The sequence below is a fragment of the Magnolia sinica genome, chromosome 17 (assembly GCF_029962835.1).
Source record: "Magnolia sinica isolate HGM2019 chromosome 17, MsV1, whole genome shotgun sequence".
NCBI lineage: Eukaryota > Viridiplantae > Streptophyta > Magnoliopsida > Magnoliales > Magnoliaceae > Magnolia > Magnolia sinica.
This window is the reverse complement of record NC_080589.1, coordinates 19,480,020-19,496,149: the sequence shown is the minus strand read 5'-3', so window position 1 is coordinate 19,496,149 and position 16,130 is coordinate 19,480,020. Positions and strand designations below refer to the sequence as shown.

General features: G+C 38.2%; 1 protein-coding gene across 1 annotated transcript; it reads right to left on the bottom strand.

Annotated features, from left to right (window-relative positions):
* Positions 1–352: 352 nt before the first annotated feature.
* Positions 353–15,382, bottom strand: LOC131230736 (sodium/hydrogen exchanger 1-like). The gene is made up of 14 exons (XM_058226685.1): positions 14,687–15,382; positions 14,284–14,402; positions 8,657–8,754; positions 6,353–6,412; positions 6,090–6,136; positions 5,801–5,995; positions 5,625–5,671; positions 4,977–5,043; positions 4,767–4,867; positions 4,508–4,609; positions 2,363–2,501; positions 2,216–2,278; positions 1,811–1,894; positions 353–1,185 (listed from the first exon to the last, which is right to left on the bottom strand). The coding sequence occupies exons 1-14, from the start codon at positions 14,858–14,860 to the stop codon at positions 877–879; spliced, it is 1,605 nt and encodes a 534-aa protein (XP_058082668.1). The 5' UTR covers positions 14,861–15,382; the 3' UTR covers positions 353–876.
* Positions 15,383–16,130: the final 748 nt, after the last annotated feature.

Below are 16,130 nucleotides of genomic sequence, written 5' to 3'. Positions count from 1 at the left end.
GTTCGACCAACTAGCCACAGAAACAGGTCAGTCTGGGTTTTAAAACATTGAAATCAATCTTCTTCTTCTTCTTCTTCTTATTTATTTATTTTTTTTTTACATTTTTTTTTTACACACACTCACAGCCCACCCCCACACACACGCACGCACTCACACAAACACCCCCACTCTCGCGCACTCACACCACAAGGGATGCTCGAACCCGTGACCTCGTGTTGAAACTCCAAATGTCAATCACCTTTAGAACCATAAGGAATAGAGCAGGTGTTGCATTTCCTCTAGATCTAAAGAGGCATCCAATGCATTCGAAGTTAAGAAATGAAAGCTAAAATAAAGTTGTAGACTTCAAAAGTTACAAACCCAAACCAGCAAAGCTGCAACAACTTGTAATTCAAAAGGCTCGATTCAATATCATTTCACTTTTCAGGAAAATTACATGACCACATTCTCTTTCAGATAGCAAATCAAATACATGCCAAAGACAATCAGTATATTACACACTCATATACAAAAAAATAAAATGCAAATTACTGTGTTGAAATCACATGGCACTTATCAACATCACTCTTATCAACATCGGCAATAATCACGCCGCAAGAGATAATGAAAGAAAAAAAATGAAAATATCAAGCCAAGGAAAATTGTATCACCTCCGCTGCCTACGTCAAAAACTTGCAATCCTCGCACATACCAAAATCAGGCACTCCTCACTGCCCCTAAGGATTAGAAAATGTGCATACCCAAGAGAACACAAGTCAATTTCATATCTTCCTTTCTTTCTTTTAGTTACCATCACTACCCCTAGGGATTAGAAAAATATGCAAAACCAAGAGAACCCAAGTCAATTTCATATCTTCCTTCCTTTCTTTCTTTTAGTTACCATGGAAGATCACTCTGTTCGATTGGGGATCCAGGAACAAACGGTGCAAACCCTCGTCCACCGAACATTGGCCGCATGAAGGCATTGTCGAACTTACGCCAGTAATGGTGGACTGTGTGAGAGGGTGTACTCAGAAGCATGCGGAGGCTGGTCGGGCCCGCTTCAACTTCAGAATCCTGGCCATTACCAAGAAGTGGGGAGAGGAAGGACTTCGGACTCGATGGTTCTGATGTAATGCCATTGATGTATTTTGCATTGGGTGGCAGTAAGAGCCTCACCAGAGGTTTAGTCATCAAGCCAAACACCTGAGCATGATATCAAGCAGTTTCATACAGTGATAGTTACAACAGTTGTAATCTATTAGAAAATAAACTGGAGATGATGGATATATAACCTGTGCACAGATCTCAAATTGAATACATGGCACAATGGTCCCTGACCTGGACCATTTATTAGGCAAGTCCCCCCATGGATAGGCCACTGCCCTCTCAATCCAACTGGTGAGGCTGCTCTGTTCAATGCGGATCATTGCCAATGCTGCCCTACCATCCTTTGTAGGTCACCAGTTAGACAATAATAATAGTCCAGTCGGCAATATTTTTCAGCAGTGATCAATCCATGGCAGCATCCACCCAATGAACAGTCTAGAAGATTATCCATTGTGCCACATCATATATTTGTAGGAGCTCCATAGGAGCACTGTTGCAGTGTCTTCTGGGAGCTCCTAGCCACTTTCACTGATCAAAGGGTTGGGAACTTCCAATCTGGGAGATTTTTTTCAGCATCCCTTGTCCATAATGGAGCCTATCAGATCAACAGTCCGGGCTCAACAAACCATGGGCCCCACTAGGAGCACATTGAGAAACAGCTTATGTTCCTCCAATATTAATACCAACTAGCATGCAGAGGTAGAGGCAAGAGGTATCTTACCACTGTGCTGAAGAGAACAACGGTGATGGTGCTAGTGATCATCATGGCATGTCCACTCAGCTTGGTGTGGCCTGACCTTGTGAACTGCAGATGCATCAAAATAAATGTTTTTCATCAAACATAACAAGAGTACTAAACACATTAGCTAAAAAGAAAAACCCAGAATGCTATGTTTCCAGTTTTGGTTTACAGTAAATTCAGTAAAGGGTATCTTATCTAACAAGAACTACTTCATATAAGCCCATATTAGACTCTAGGTTAATTCGAAAAAGAATGGTATTATGGTTTTCTTGTGAAATGGAGAAAATGATCCAAAAATCCATTTGGCAATACCAGTGATATTAAAAGGAATAATATAAACCATGTCTGCAATTAACAGACACTTCAATTTGAAAATATAATTACCTGATGATAAGCTAGGGCCACTGATACTGCACCTCGCATAAGACCGGCCCACCATATTGTAACCTGTGGGTCAAAATTTGTTGCATTCGTTAAGTCTTTTGATTGGTTTGGAAGAGAATTAAACCACCCAAAAGCCCAAGTACTCACTTGTTGATTGAAGGTAATTTTGTCATTAAGAGACTTTTTTGTTAGGTTAGATAAAAAGGATAATGGGAAAACAAAAGCTGCTCTTCCAACCAGGACCAATCCTATCAGTATTGAACTTGCCTCGACTAATTTTCCAAGGCTGTCAAAAGAAGATGGTCAATCAGTATGAGATCAATAGATGCTACTGTTATCGGGCAGTTCGATTATGCATCTTATAAATGTAAATGAGATATTCCCATAGAAATCAACATCCTGAGAAGCATAAAGATTACAAGAGCACATGAATTTAACATAGTGCAATCAATGAAGTTTTCTGGAGATTCCGGTTATTTCTGCAATGGATGGGTTGGGATGCATATATCAACTCATTTTCGATCAACAAATCCAGAAGAGGATCAGTTTTGAAGAAGTGAAAAATGGGGCAGAAACATTCATCTTGTGGAAAATAGCTAACATGTGTCTGTAGTCCAAGTCATTTTGACTCTGTAATGAGAATTCTATAAAATAGGTATTAAAACATATTCATGCACAAAGAACAAATGGAGCACAAAGTTGCAACTAACCAGAAACCAAACTTGATGAGTGACTCTAAGTTCTGAGAGGGTGGAACAAAATCTTAGAAGAAACTGTGATTTCAGAGAATCATGTTGGCTTCATGTCAGGAGATGATAACCAGCTCTTTTCTTGCTTAGAGAGTATAGAGAGAACAGAAGGAATCTGTACATGCTCTTTATAGATCTAGAGAAAGGATAGGAGGAAAGGGTCCCACAGATGATATTTGGCTTTATGTTGGCTTCATGTCAGGAGATGATAACCAACTCCAGAATCATGTTTCCATATATTTCATAGAATCTGTACAACAGAAAACTACTCTTTTACCACAGTTCTTATGTGGGACACTTGACCTAACTTCATAAACAAATAAATAAATACTTTGAACAAAATGGCACTAAAGCCTCCTTCAAAATCAGTCATTAAGAGACTCAAGAAACATTTTTGCATAATAATCAGACTGGTTTGGGGCCTCAAATGTCATCATCAAATTCCTACACATGGACTAGAGACCATCTTTGATGTCTTGTAAATATACTTCGGAGACACACGGAGGTTCCCCAAACAGGTTAAAGAGCTCAGCATGAGGTCCTTGGGGACCAACATCTTCACCATACAATTCTCACTATCGTCTGGACTTACATTACCCTCACGGTAGGAAGGAATTCAACTTGTCGATACTTTTGTTAATCTAGCATTGAGAATAAGTTCTTAGAGGCTCAACAATTGGGATTTGACGCTCTGCTTTATGGTTGGGCTCTTCACCAGTTCTCCAACTGCCATAAGATGTACATCAGTACATGGCCCACATTCTTCATCACACAGTACTTAGGGACATACATCTTCATCGTGTGTTTCTTACAGTTGTCTCTACTTGAATTGCATTAGAAATCTACTGAATCATCACACAGATATGCTTTGTAATAATCAGGTTCACCTGTATCTGTATTCTATTAATGTGATTTGAATAAAAAAACAATTTGAACATAAAAATGTGCTGCCATATTGTGAAAGAGAAAGCAAAAGAAAAGATCTCTTGAACTTCAAATATAGAAACAGAAGATTAATTCATATACAGTTTCACCAAGGCTATTTGGAAAGGATGCCAAAACCTTAGGCTGGTTAGCCATGAATGATATTCATGCCTCAGCTTGAAAGTTGTTGGGGAGGATCAAATCGAAGAAGTCAACACATTTATTTTAAGATTTCTAAAGTTCAACAGATCCAGGCCTTTCAAATCAATTGAAAAGAAATAATTAAAAAGAAAACATAAACACGGGCACCATATTCAGAGACATGGCAAAGCTCCATCTCCCATGTGTAGATCAAATGGCTATCTTCTAGACTCATAAATGAAGATAACTCCACAGAACATTGACCATAAGAAGAATGGAATCAGAGTAATTACTCTATTCAGTGAACAAAAATGAGTTAAGAGTACTCTTGGCTCAGTGGTAGACACTGTGTATATCATCCCTGAGGTTGCGTGCGTGGGGTGTAAGAGTGTGTGTTTCTCACCTTTCAAAAAAAAAAAAAGGACTTGAGAGTTCTCATCATCAACAGCATGATATAGGAATTGGATATACGCCTTACCTGCTTCTAACGAAATTCCACTTTTCAATGTCCAATGCATCCATGCCAACATAAAGGAAGATAAATATCTCGGCCATGAATGACAATGTCGCAAAAGTGTGCCTGTGATAACCAATAAATGGAGAATTAGAAACATCAGCAAAAACAACTTGTGTTAACCAGATGATGGTAATTAGCAATTACATGGAGAGAGAGAGAGAGAGAGAGAGAGAGAGAGAGAGAGAGAGAGAGAGAGAGTTGGATTCCGTCAATGACATACTTGGTAGTTACTCTTGAACTCTCAGTCACGTTATGCCAGGTATAGTGAGACATCACGATGCCGCAAAAAAATACTGTGAGAATAGCACTTAGACTGAACAACTGCAATAAAAAATTAAGTCGTCAGCACTGTATGCAATGTATTAATGGAATTGGTGAAATAAGAAAAGGACACCAACATGTATGACAAAAGCTCAAAGAAGAATCTTACTTCAGCCACCATATAGGAAAGGTAAGCCATGAGTATCATAAGTGCAACTTCACGATCAGTAGAATGCCTGCAATGGAGAATAGAAGCATTAGGATTTTCTTTAAATAAAAAAAAAAAATAATAATTTAAAAAAAAAAAAAAAAACAAAAAAAAAAAACAGAAGTGCTTCTTGATTTCTATTTCGTCATTTTATGCTGACAGCAATTCAACTAATCAAGGATAATTAAAACTAACCTTCGCTGAAAATTATCAAAAGATGCTATGTTTTACTTTTTACTTATGACAGCAAATAGTGTAACTACAATACTCCACCACATCAACTTATAAGATGCCATGATGAGAAATCATCATCATCATCCAAACCTTCCTCCAAGAAATTTGGGGTTGGCTTTTAAGTTGTAGATCGGCAAAAGTTTTACTATTGGTTGCCCACCCGACATCAACCTTCCTCTTTTACCCAAGCTCTTGGAACTGGCCATCAAAGAGGCTCACATTGACATCAATCGCTTTCCAGCATGGTCCCACCTTCTATTGAATCCCATCCAAATTGAAATTGATGGGAGAATGAGAGATTAAGGAAATTTCCATTGCACAAAGCATTATGTACCAGAAGACTGCTAGGAAGGTAAAGTTCTTTCATAAACAAACCTGCCAAAGTACAATCTTTTTATAGTGTATGCACTAAGCAATCCAGCCTGCAACAAGGGAAACAAATTTCATCCAATTATGTAATTCACACCATGCATAATGGAGAGAGGGAGGGAGGGAGAGAATAGATCTTTCCAAAAACTAACAATGAATGGCATAAATAGGAAGTGACTTACTAACACTCCCAGCAATGTGCTTGCAACAAATAAAAAAAAGAAGTTGCCAACAAACTGCAAGGCAATGCTGGAGTCGATGTGAATGAGATCAAATCTCTGAATTGCATTAAAGAGGACCACTGACGTGGCATCATTGACAACAGCTTCCCCAAAGACGAGACTATGAAGTAAAGGTGTATCATCTTGATTAAGCACCTGCATTAGATGAAGTGAATTTTAGTTGCAGCAAAGTCAATATGCTTATTTGCTGAAACAGGAGCATGGCGATGCAAGACTTTCCGAACCTGACCTGCAAGGTGCAAACAGAATCCGTTGCGGAAAATATTGCTCCAATTGCTACAAGCATTGAAATGCAATAAAGATGAGCAACAAAAAAAAGGGAAAAAAGAAGAAGATGAGCAATAGCAACATGGCATGGCGTAATGAGAGAGAGAGAGAGAGAGAGAGAGAGAGAGAGAGAGAGAGAGAGAGAGAGAGAGAGAGAGAGAGAGAGAGAGAGAGAGAGAGAGAGAGAGAGAGAGAGAGAGAGAGAGAGAGAGAGAGAGAGAAAACCAAGATAATCTCCAATCCGCAAAGGAGCTATATCCAACATTTGGAATAATTGAGAAGCACCTGGGATAGGTATAAGTAGTTATAGAAGTGGGATAAACATTACAAAAACAAGTATTTGATAATTTCCTACTCATTCTAATAAACCTAGTGTAACTAAAAGGGATATCAAATAAAATATCTAGCAGTCTTCTGGCTCATTAGTAGAGCTGGTAGAGAAGGTTGTGTGTGTGATTTATACATGGTTCGATCCCTGGTTATCTTACTTTGTAAACCTTACTAGTATAAAAAATAATAATAAAATAAAATAAAATAAAAATTTAGCACTATACAAACTTTACATGAAGATACATAACACCTGGATTCAAAATGCACAGACTTGTTGACATGTAAGCATATGCATCTAAAATCATGTACCCACATCTTCTGGCACCTCCTATTGGAACATTTTTGACATCAAAGATTTCTTAAAGAAGAAACTTGGGGGCTTGTACGAGACTTAACATGCCCAATTTCCTAGTGATTAGAAACCTTATGATTTATTAAGAAACTTTTCAATGAAGATGGGGATAAACTGTAGGATTGTAGGAAGGCTCCAGAGTCAAGAATATAGAGGTTGAAACATTTGCAGAACCAAGACAGTATACAGAATTAATCTACAGAGGGAAAAGCTATATAGAGAAGGCTTTAGTTAATATCGAGCAGCGAAGGAATAGAAACAATAGAAGATAAAATGATGGAGCAGTTTGAGATGGTATGCAATGTGCTACAAAAGTAGGAGACAGGAGAGGAGAGGAACTGTGATTAGAGTTAAAGAGGCTGGAAGGAGGATGAGGGGAAGACCTAAAGGACTTGGATCAAGATAAGTGAAGTAATATGAAGACTTGTTCACTTACCAAGAACAGAGCCTCAGATGGGACTGAATGGTGAAACAGGATACATAAAACCAATGGCAAATAGCTGGGACAAGGCTACAATAATGATGGAGAAATTCTGCAAATGACACCAACTTCTTATACAATAACTATTTCTTTGAAGCCTAAATGGACATGATTCCGATCACTAGCAAATGATGAAGACGTGGTGTTCTGTACTGAACATGGTCAATGTCCATGTGCATGCTTGTACTCAAATGGGTTTCAAAGACCAGCAAAAGAATGAGGCTTAAGAATGACAGCTTATGCAGACTGTATAATATCATATTTCCAAGTGCCTCTGGGATGATGAGCAACTTGAGGAAGAGACCTGGAAAGAACCAAGGAAGAGGGTCCAGATTCTTCTTTTGATGGAACTGCACTTTTACTCTGCTCAAGCAAGAAGAGGAGCCTTAAAAATCCTTGTTTTCACAAAACTCACGTTTTTATATACTATTATCTTCTGTTTTATGATAATGAAACAATGAAAAACTCAATAACTTTTGCAGCAGCAATACCCTGCAGCTCGTGTATAAAAACAATCAGAAACTTCAGCAGGTGACTTTTACATGGGTAACATTCCGTTCAGAAGATGAGCTTTGCTAACCCACACACATCTCTACACATGGCCACATGTAGCGAATGGCACATGCGAAGGACATCCTAACTATATGTGTCAGGTCCAATTGTAGAAGACCTGGCCCAAAAATTGGGCTGATTAACTCATCAGGTGGGAGTAAACATGTATGAAAATAATGGGCAGATACAAGAAATTTCCAACAGTCTATATTCAACGTAGACATATAGCCTGCCTAGTGAGTGAACCAGCTTGATCTTCAGACCAGCTCATCTACAAGTCGGTGTCCACATGATGCAAGTCTGAAATGTTCTATACATGTGTCAATTGGCAAATGAGGCTGCTTGTAGAGGTGCTTGTGCACTTACAAAAACTTTAGAATATTAAAAACACCTCAGTTTTTCAATAGATAATCAAGCCACCCACATTTCACTGTTGAATTCTGCAAACATAGTTTGTCCTACACATAAAAGTCCCATGCGTGACTCAGCCATTACATAACAGATGACTCAGCTGATAAGGATCAATACAAGTTGACATCTCTGTATGTGTTTCATATCATTGTCAACTGACACTAAGTCATTAACAATGGCATAATATAAATTGATCTACATGAGAGCCGGGCTTCTAGCGTCTTCAACAAGGCAATGTAAATGGAAGCGATATAGTCATTCAGGCTAACCCATTTGTGTGTTCATGATGGCATACAAAATTTTGCAGGTGTATATTTACCTTGTAATTTTTCATTTTGGTAGTTTTATGAGCACATTAAATCTAATCCAAAACAAATGAAAAGGACAGAGTTTAAGAACACACCAATTGAAATGATGCCAAAAGATATCAATGTGCCAACTGCACCAAACAGCATAATTGTCATGAAGTTGCGGAAAAACTGTTTCTTTTTTACCTGGAACCTGATAGAGGAAAAAAATGGATTAAGATTATCAAAGATCATACATATAAATTTAGGATACAAACAAAAAATGGATTTATAATTAGTCTCTAACTATAACTGAAAGAGTTATACGTCACTGGAAAAAAGGTCCAGCCATATGATAGGTAAGCAAGCCTAATCATAAGTATGAGCATCATGATTAGAAGGAAGAAGTGGCTTTCTGTTCACAGGGTGAAAATCACACATACCACAAATTATGCAAGGAAATCTCAAATGCATCAGATGCGCCATTTACCACCATCTTGCATCATTATTCAGTGACATTCTTGGCAAGCAACAAAATGTATTCAATTGGAAACCTTATAAATAGTAAATTAGATATTGCATCCATAACAGCTACTACGTAATGATAACAACATAGGCTGCAATGCAATACGGAGTCTTAATCGTCTGTGTCAAAAATTTCGGACCATAAAGGGCCATTATGACCATGCATAACGTCCTAACGCATATAAGTCCCCCTTTGGGGGTTGTTTTTCAAATTTCCCTATTTTCCTTCTCTTTTTGACATTTTGCTTCTTGAGAGTATTTTAACCCCTTTTTTTTTTTTTTACTAGATTTGTTCAATTTTGAAAATTAAAACAAAATTTAAGCCATTTTTGAAGAATCACAAATCTGGGGCTGAATTTAGGAAAAACCGAAAAAAACATTTAAATTTTTTTTTTTTTTTTTGTTTTTCTTACTGCAAATGTATTGATTCAATATTATATTAACAAAGCAACTAAATCTTGCTAGATTTGTGTTCAATTTGGCCATGTTTGTGTAATTTTCAATCTTTTTGTATTTTTACTGGTTTTTATATAATTTTCCACAATTTTCAATTTTTTTAGTATTTGAAAAATAACTAGAGTATCGATTGTTCAATAACATATATGGAGTTTAGATCTACTCAGGCATGCACTAAATTAGTGTTTTTCATTTCTTTTTCTATCTTTTAGTATTTTTTGGTAATTTTGGGTCATTTTTGGGTTGAATATTGACATTTTCCCCCCCTCAAATTTCTTTAGAAGAATGATGTCAAATGCTTAGGGGTATGTATCAGCAGAATGAATTCCGTGGATTGCATGAATTTCCGCTGACGCCAAATCGGCTTGACACTATTCACCTAAATTATTATTTTTTTCAAAATTTTGAAGGAAAATAGTGTCAAATGGTTAGAGATATGCATTAGTGGGATGATTTCTACTGATTGCATGAATTTCAGACCATTTTGGGGGCATTCAAGTGGTCTCAAACCAGCCCGATACTATTCATCCAAATTTAATTTTAAATTTTTCTTCAAATTTCTTGATGGAAATTATGTCAAATGATTAGGATATGCATTAGTGGGATGAATCCCATGGATTGCATGATTTCAACCATCTCAAATTGGCCTGAAACGGATGATGATGCACCTGGTCCTACCCCCAGTGTTGCTCAACACATGTGGATATAACCATCCACATAGTTCAGGGCGATGAGCATTGATGGACCAGAGGAAGCTGGCCTTATAAGTGTACAGATTCATAATACCATCATTGAGGGGAGAAGCATCATGGGGAGGTTGACACCATTGGCACTAAAGGAGATAGGGTACCAGTAGGACATCAGACAACTTGTGGATATGGAAAATGGCTATGGACAATTTAGGAAGGCTCCTGAAGCACTTCCTTGTTAGATAGTCCTAAATATGTTTCACATGGAGAAGGATGTGAGGGATATAGATATCCAGACCAAGATCCAAGTTATTCGTCACAGCCGCAGTTATAGACTCAACAGAATGAGCAGTTCCAGTAAGGCTATGGCTATAAATATGGGATCTATCTCTGGTACTAGATATTCTTATTTGAATTCGACATAGAAGATGCTAAGTGGCAGTGATGATCATGATCAATCATCCTCAAGTTTCATTGACATAGTTTTTTCATCTAGTTATTATGGACATGCAACACCCATTCCACAGCCAGATAGACTATAGACATGCGGCACACGTTCCACAGCCAGATAGACGACAATGAGCTTAAGCAGCCACGGGCAAGACAATTTTCTTTTTGGTAGTGATATAGTGAGTAATGTTTTTGTATTTATATTTGACATTAATCTATCACTTATGAGTTCACTTCATACATCAACATTTCATGAACCTATACTATGGTTTTTTGTGCTAAATAGTTATATAAATATATAATTGTCTTATCATTAGATTCATGCTCATATAATATTTATTTATATTGAATCATTGATATTATATAGTTAGAATATTAAATATAGACTTTTTTAAGTCACTCTTAGCCTCTTAGATTAATAATATCATTCGGCAGCCCAAAACAACATTCTTACCAAAGAATGGCCTGTTACACCATAAACATTTCAAAACCAAAAAAGAATATATATGTGGAATCCTCTCATTTTTCTGAATTTTTCTAATAATTGTTTCACATTTTTTTCCTTTAAAAAAATGTCTGTCACAGTCGAATGGCCGGTTGTGATGCCAGCCATTACTGTTATTGAATACCTTGGAAATAATACTTATTAACATAGTCAATTGATGCCCATTATGGGCATAATGACACTACCTTGCAAGGTGACTGGTTTGTTATGATGCATCAAGGTGCAAAGTGTACCAATGTACCATCCCGTGCAAGTGGAGGGACATGATTCAGTAATCTCAATCATTGATGCGACGGATCACACCATAAATGGTTGATGCCCCTATAATCTCCAACATTGGAAGGTCTGATTAGTGTCCTGCAAACTAGACACTTAAGAAGAAAAACATGAGCAATTAGGGAGAAAGGCCAAAAAGTAAGTGGCTAGGATTTTCCATTGCGGAAGATTTTCCACTCAAGGGATGTCCAATTCCCTTGAATCGTAAGACCAGTTGTCCCATCAGGAGGGAGGTTATGTATTGCCAGATGTCCAATCCCATGGTATCCAGATTCATAATACCGAACATAACCGCTTTGCACGATCATACATGGGCTCGTAGGAAGTGAACTCATAGTGGAGGATCAGAAAGGAGGGAGTGGGAACCAAAAAGATTCTTACAATGAAAACCACCAGGAGCCCCCCAATGAATGAAATAGACTTGTCATGTCACTAGCCATCATTGGTTCCCTATCAAAGAAAGGAAGAAAAGGGTTTCATCCTATGCCCTGTTAGTGCTTGGTCGATCAGATTGTTCATGTTTCTTCCGGGCCATGGTCAGATCTAATCAATTGTCCTAGTTGTTGATGTTCACCGCCTGGTTCCCTTCCCCTTTCAAAGCTTCAACGGTCTAACTCCCAGACCTTCTGAAAGTCCTGCTTCTTTGCTTTGCCCAAGTGAAAGAGATTAAAAAATATATGTTTCCTCTGGTCATATTGCGTCAGCTACCATAGGTTGGAGGCTTCTGCCTATAAACCTTGGTAGTAAGAAAGGAAGGAAGCAAGACCTGGCTGGAGGAAACAAGTCTTCTTCTATTGGAAGAGATCAAAAGTTGACTCCACAAAAGAACGACAAGTATAAGGCCGCATGTAGAAAGGATCATAATCTTTGTTACATATAATCATTCCATTAGAACTAGAGGGCGAGGAGTAGACAGAAATCTGATCTGCCGATCACTGACGAATGGAAGATAACAGTTACTGACTGGCAGAGGTGAGTGACAGCACCAGATCATGTTGCCCAACTAACAAAAACATTCTCCTTTCTATATATCCTTTGATGATAAGGAGGAGCACCTAAGGTTCCATATAAATTACGTGACCCCTCATTCTTATCTTTGATTAGAAAGATTGAAGAATTCCAATCTATTGATGTAAGTTACTGAGAAGCAAGCGAGCCGAGAGAGTAGACAAGACTTCCCATGTTTATGGTAAGGGGAAGGTGAAGCATGAGGCGAATGACTAAACCCCGAGCCAGAAATAATAATAGACAGATTTAGGTGTCGGGCCGTGATGAAGATAATAGAAAAGAGTTATATGTGGGGAGAGGTGGAAATGCCAAGTCTTTTCATTTAATGCTGACACAAGGTAGTTGACCTCTCCAATATAGGAAGGAGGTAAACTGCTTAGAGCAAGAGCTTTGCTTGATAGTGACGAGTTGGGCATGATTCAAGTATAATGCCACATTCATGCCTATTTACTGCTATGTCCACACCCTCCTATCTATAATTAAGGGCTCAAGATGAGCAGGGTTTCTTTCTTCTTCTTCTTCCTTTTCTTTTTCTTTTTCTTTTTTCTTCTTCTTAAAAGACTTCAGTATAAAAGTGATCGATTTTCAACAGTATTCAATCAAGCCTGAAAAGGTCAGCTTCCCAACGGAAGAAAGAACACAACTTTTTTCTTCGACAAATAGAAGAAGAAAGAAGAAAAGGCCTTTCCTTTTGAAGCAAAGACCTGGTATTGCCTGAGGTATAAGTGCCCTTTCCGGCAGATCCCCCTTCCTCATGCTACAGTTCAGTCTGCTTCCCTATGGGATGAGTTCGCACATGGACAACAAACAACTAAACTACTACTTGGACATTCAAGCAGGTTCACTTTGGTTAATGAAACAGGCGTTAGCAATCTACCTGATTCGATTCTTTTAGCCTACAGTTCTCCAATCCCATCAAAATCACTGGTTTGGATCATGTCCTAATGCAACATGACCCTATAATTCTCATACCACCCAAGACAAGTTATACAGCCTTGATATTCCCGATGATGGGATTTGATCAATAAATGTCTATCTTACTAATAAAAATCTTTTTTTTTTTTCAGCTGCTAATTCGGGGGTTAAATCTTCACTTTGGTATGCAATATATCCACAAAAGTTATATATATCATTCCATAAACCTGAAAAATTTTTGCTTAGTATTTCAAACCAATGAATAAATATCAAACATCTGATTTATAAGGGCGTTGATCCTATAAAACTACTTTGCATCATATTACAAAAAAGAAAAGAAAGAGTTTTATGAACAAGTGTTGGTTCCAAAACATCTATCTAAAAATCGAAGGAGTCCAATCCATTCTTCATGGGCCACCGTGACAAAATCACACCGACCAGATGATCCAAGCCATACAAACAGCAGGCCATTTTTCTGTAGCTGTCCCTTTCTCAAGAGATTGATGAGATGGTTCGGATCGTCAAACCAAAGTGATTCTTGAGAGGCATAAGCAATCCCCTGTAGGGTCCACCAGATAAACTGTCTAGGTTGATGATTACACTTCTTTTAATACTTACCTGGACCATTCTTTTCAAGCCATTGATTGAACGGTTAGGATCATCCGATATGTTTGATATTTGTTAAATGATCAGTGACGAGTGCATTGAACCAAATGAACATAGTACCAGATATACAATAAAAACCAATTTGCATTGTAATACATTACAAACTAGTTGTACAGGATCATCCCTGGTGATTCCATTTTTTAACATACAATCAGCCTTAAAAAACTAGAAATGGGTTACTTATGGATTGGCGGATAAAAAATACTGATAAAATCACATTGATATACACTCAATAAGAAAAAATCTGACATACCCAGCATTGAATATGATAGGTGGAAGAAGATAGATAAAGAAAATATCTTCACTGAAGACTAAAATGCGAGAACTTTTCCCTCCACTAATCAGCAGAATAAAGGCTCCAGTGCACAGACCCTGCGATCAACCCACTGAAAATCAACACTGCTTACAACAATTCATGACCTCTGCTGAGGATACGCCAGCCGGTGTGATCCAAGCCATTCATCAGGTGGTCCCCACCTGGCCGAAAATCAAGCCACCAGGTTCATCAGGTACCAATTTTCCACATTCAATGTGCAAGAATGGCCCGTCTGACAAGCGGACTAAATGTCGGGCTAGTGGGGCCCACCGGCACATGAGCGTACGAGTAGACTCTGCATTCCTAAGAATTCATTACTAAATGGAAATGCAACACTCACGATCGCTAGTGCCGTGATCGATTCGTTCATCCAGCGGTTCTCCTCGAGTAGATGACCGATCACAATGCAGGCACAGAGAAGCGTCACGAACATGTTAATCGAAACCACGGAAGCATGATCAGATGTCAAAACCATTCCCAGATTCATCAAAACCGAACCCATTTCAAATGCCATGATTTCAAAGATAATCTACTTATCACCAATTTCTCAATTAATTTCTCTTTATGAGCTCAAATTCTCCAAATAATCCGAATCAAGACATGAATCCAACTCAATCTTCTCCAATCAACGGATAACGATCAAAGATCAATTACTTCACTAAACTGAACACGATTCGCCAAAAGTTAGTAGAATCCACAATGCGACCAGATTCTCGCCCTCGACTACTGATCGCCGTATTCAAACGGCGAAAATTAAACATGAAATGACAGTTTCTCCAGCGATTTTCGGTGAGGGAATGCGATTGAATCAGAGAAATGAGTAAAATGAGATGTTGGAAGATCGGATTGGAAGTAAGTGGTGTTGAAGTAGAGAGAATGGGAGAGAAGAGATAATTAGGGTTTTGGAGTTCGACAGAGAGAGGTCTGTAGAGAAGGAAGGAGGTCATTATATATTGGAGAGAGAGGGAAGTTGGAAACGGAAAGGAAGTTAAAGAGAATACACTGGAGTTGGGTGTGTGTACGGCAGGGAGTAAAGAGAAGAAGAGAGTGGGAGACGCTATGATTGTGTTGGGCATTTAGATACGTCTTCATGTTTTCATAGGACTGCGCCACGTGGGACCTTATATGGTGGTGGCCCACTTCTCATTTTAATAGCAAAAGGTTTCCAATAGAGGATGCTTGAATCTTCGCGCTAGTTACGTACATGGGTTCCTTGCACTAACGTGGTAGATATTAATTCACGTATATAAAATCCAGACCGTCCATCATGTAGAGCTCCTTTTTTTTAGTCTTGATTCCAAAAATCAAGATGATTTAAACTTCAAGAAGGCCACGTGAAACATTTTCTACATAAAAAGTCTAAATTCACGTGGAATTGCCCACCTGAGTTTTAGAATAATGTAATTTTTGGATATACTTTCATCTTGATGAGGCACATCACATGAATGGATTGGATGATATAAAAAAATTACAGTGGGTCCTATACAAAACTAATGGTGAACGTTTCCATCCCAAAGGATTCCTATGGTGTGGCCTACCTAACTTTTGTAAAGTCATGATTTGTTGTTTCAATGGTCAAAATGATGCAATGTATCTGATGGAGGGTTTGGATCTTAAGAAAGTTCCAATTACTTAGGTTCTCTATTTGCGAAGGTTACATAGTACGAGTTACCCAAGCGCGGGGCAGCGAGTTTCCAGCCGTTCCTGTAATCGAAAGTTCTGTGGGGCCATCCTCATGAACGCGTGAAATCCACTCGTCCATTAGGTTGGGTAGCTTATTTTGG

What these genes read in the sequence shown, in the direction of transcription:
- LOC131230736 (XM_058226685.1), bottom strand. Translation starts at nt 14,860, where the DNA reads ATGGCATTTGAAATGGGTTCGGTTTTGATGAATCTGGGAATGGTTTTG. An exon ending in AAATTACCTTCAATCAACAA is followed by an intron (nt 2,279 to 2,362) that starts GTGAGTACTTGG and finishes TTTGACCCACAG; the next exon opens with GTTACAATATGGTGGGCCGG. An exon ending in TGGCCCTAGCTTATCATCAG is followed by an intron (nt 1,895 to 2,215) that starts GTAATTATATTT and finishes ATGCATCTGCAG; the next exon opens with TTCACAAGGTCAGGCCACAC.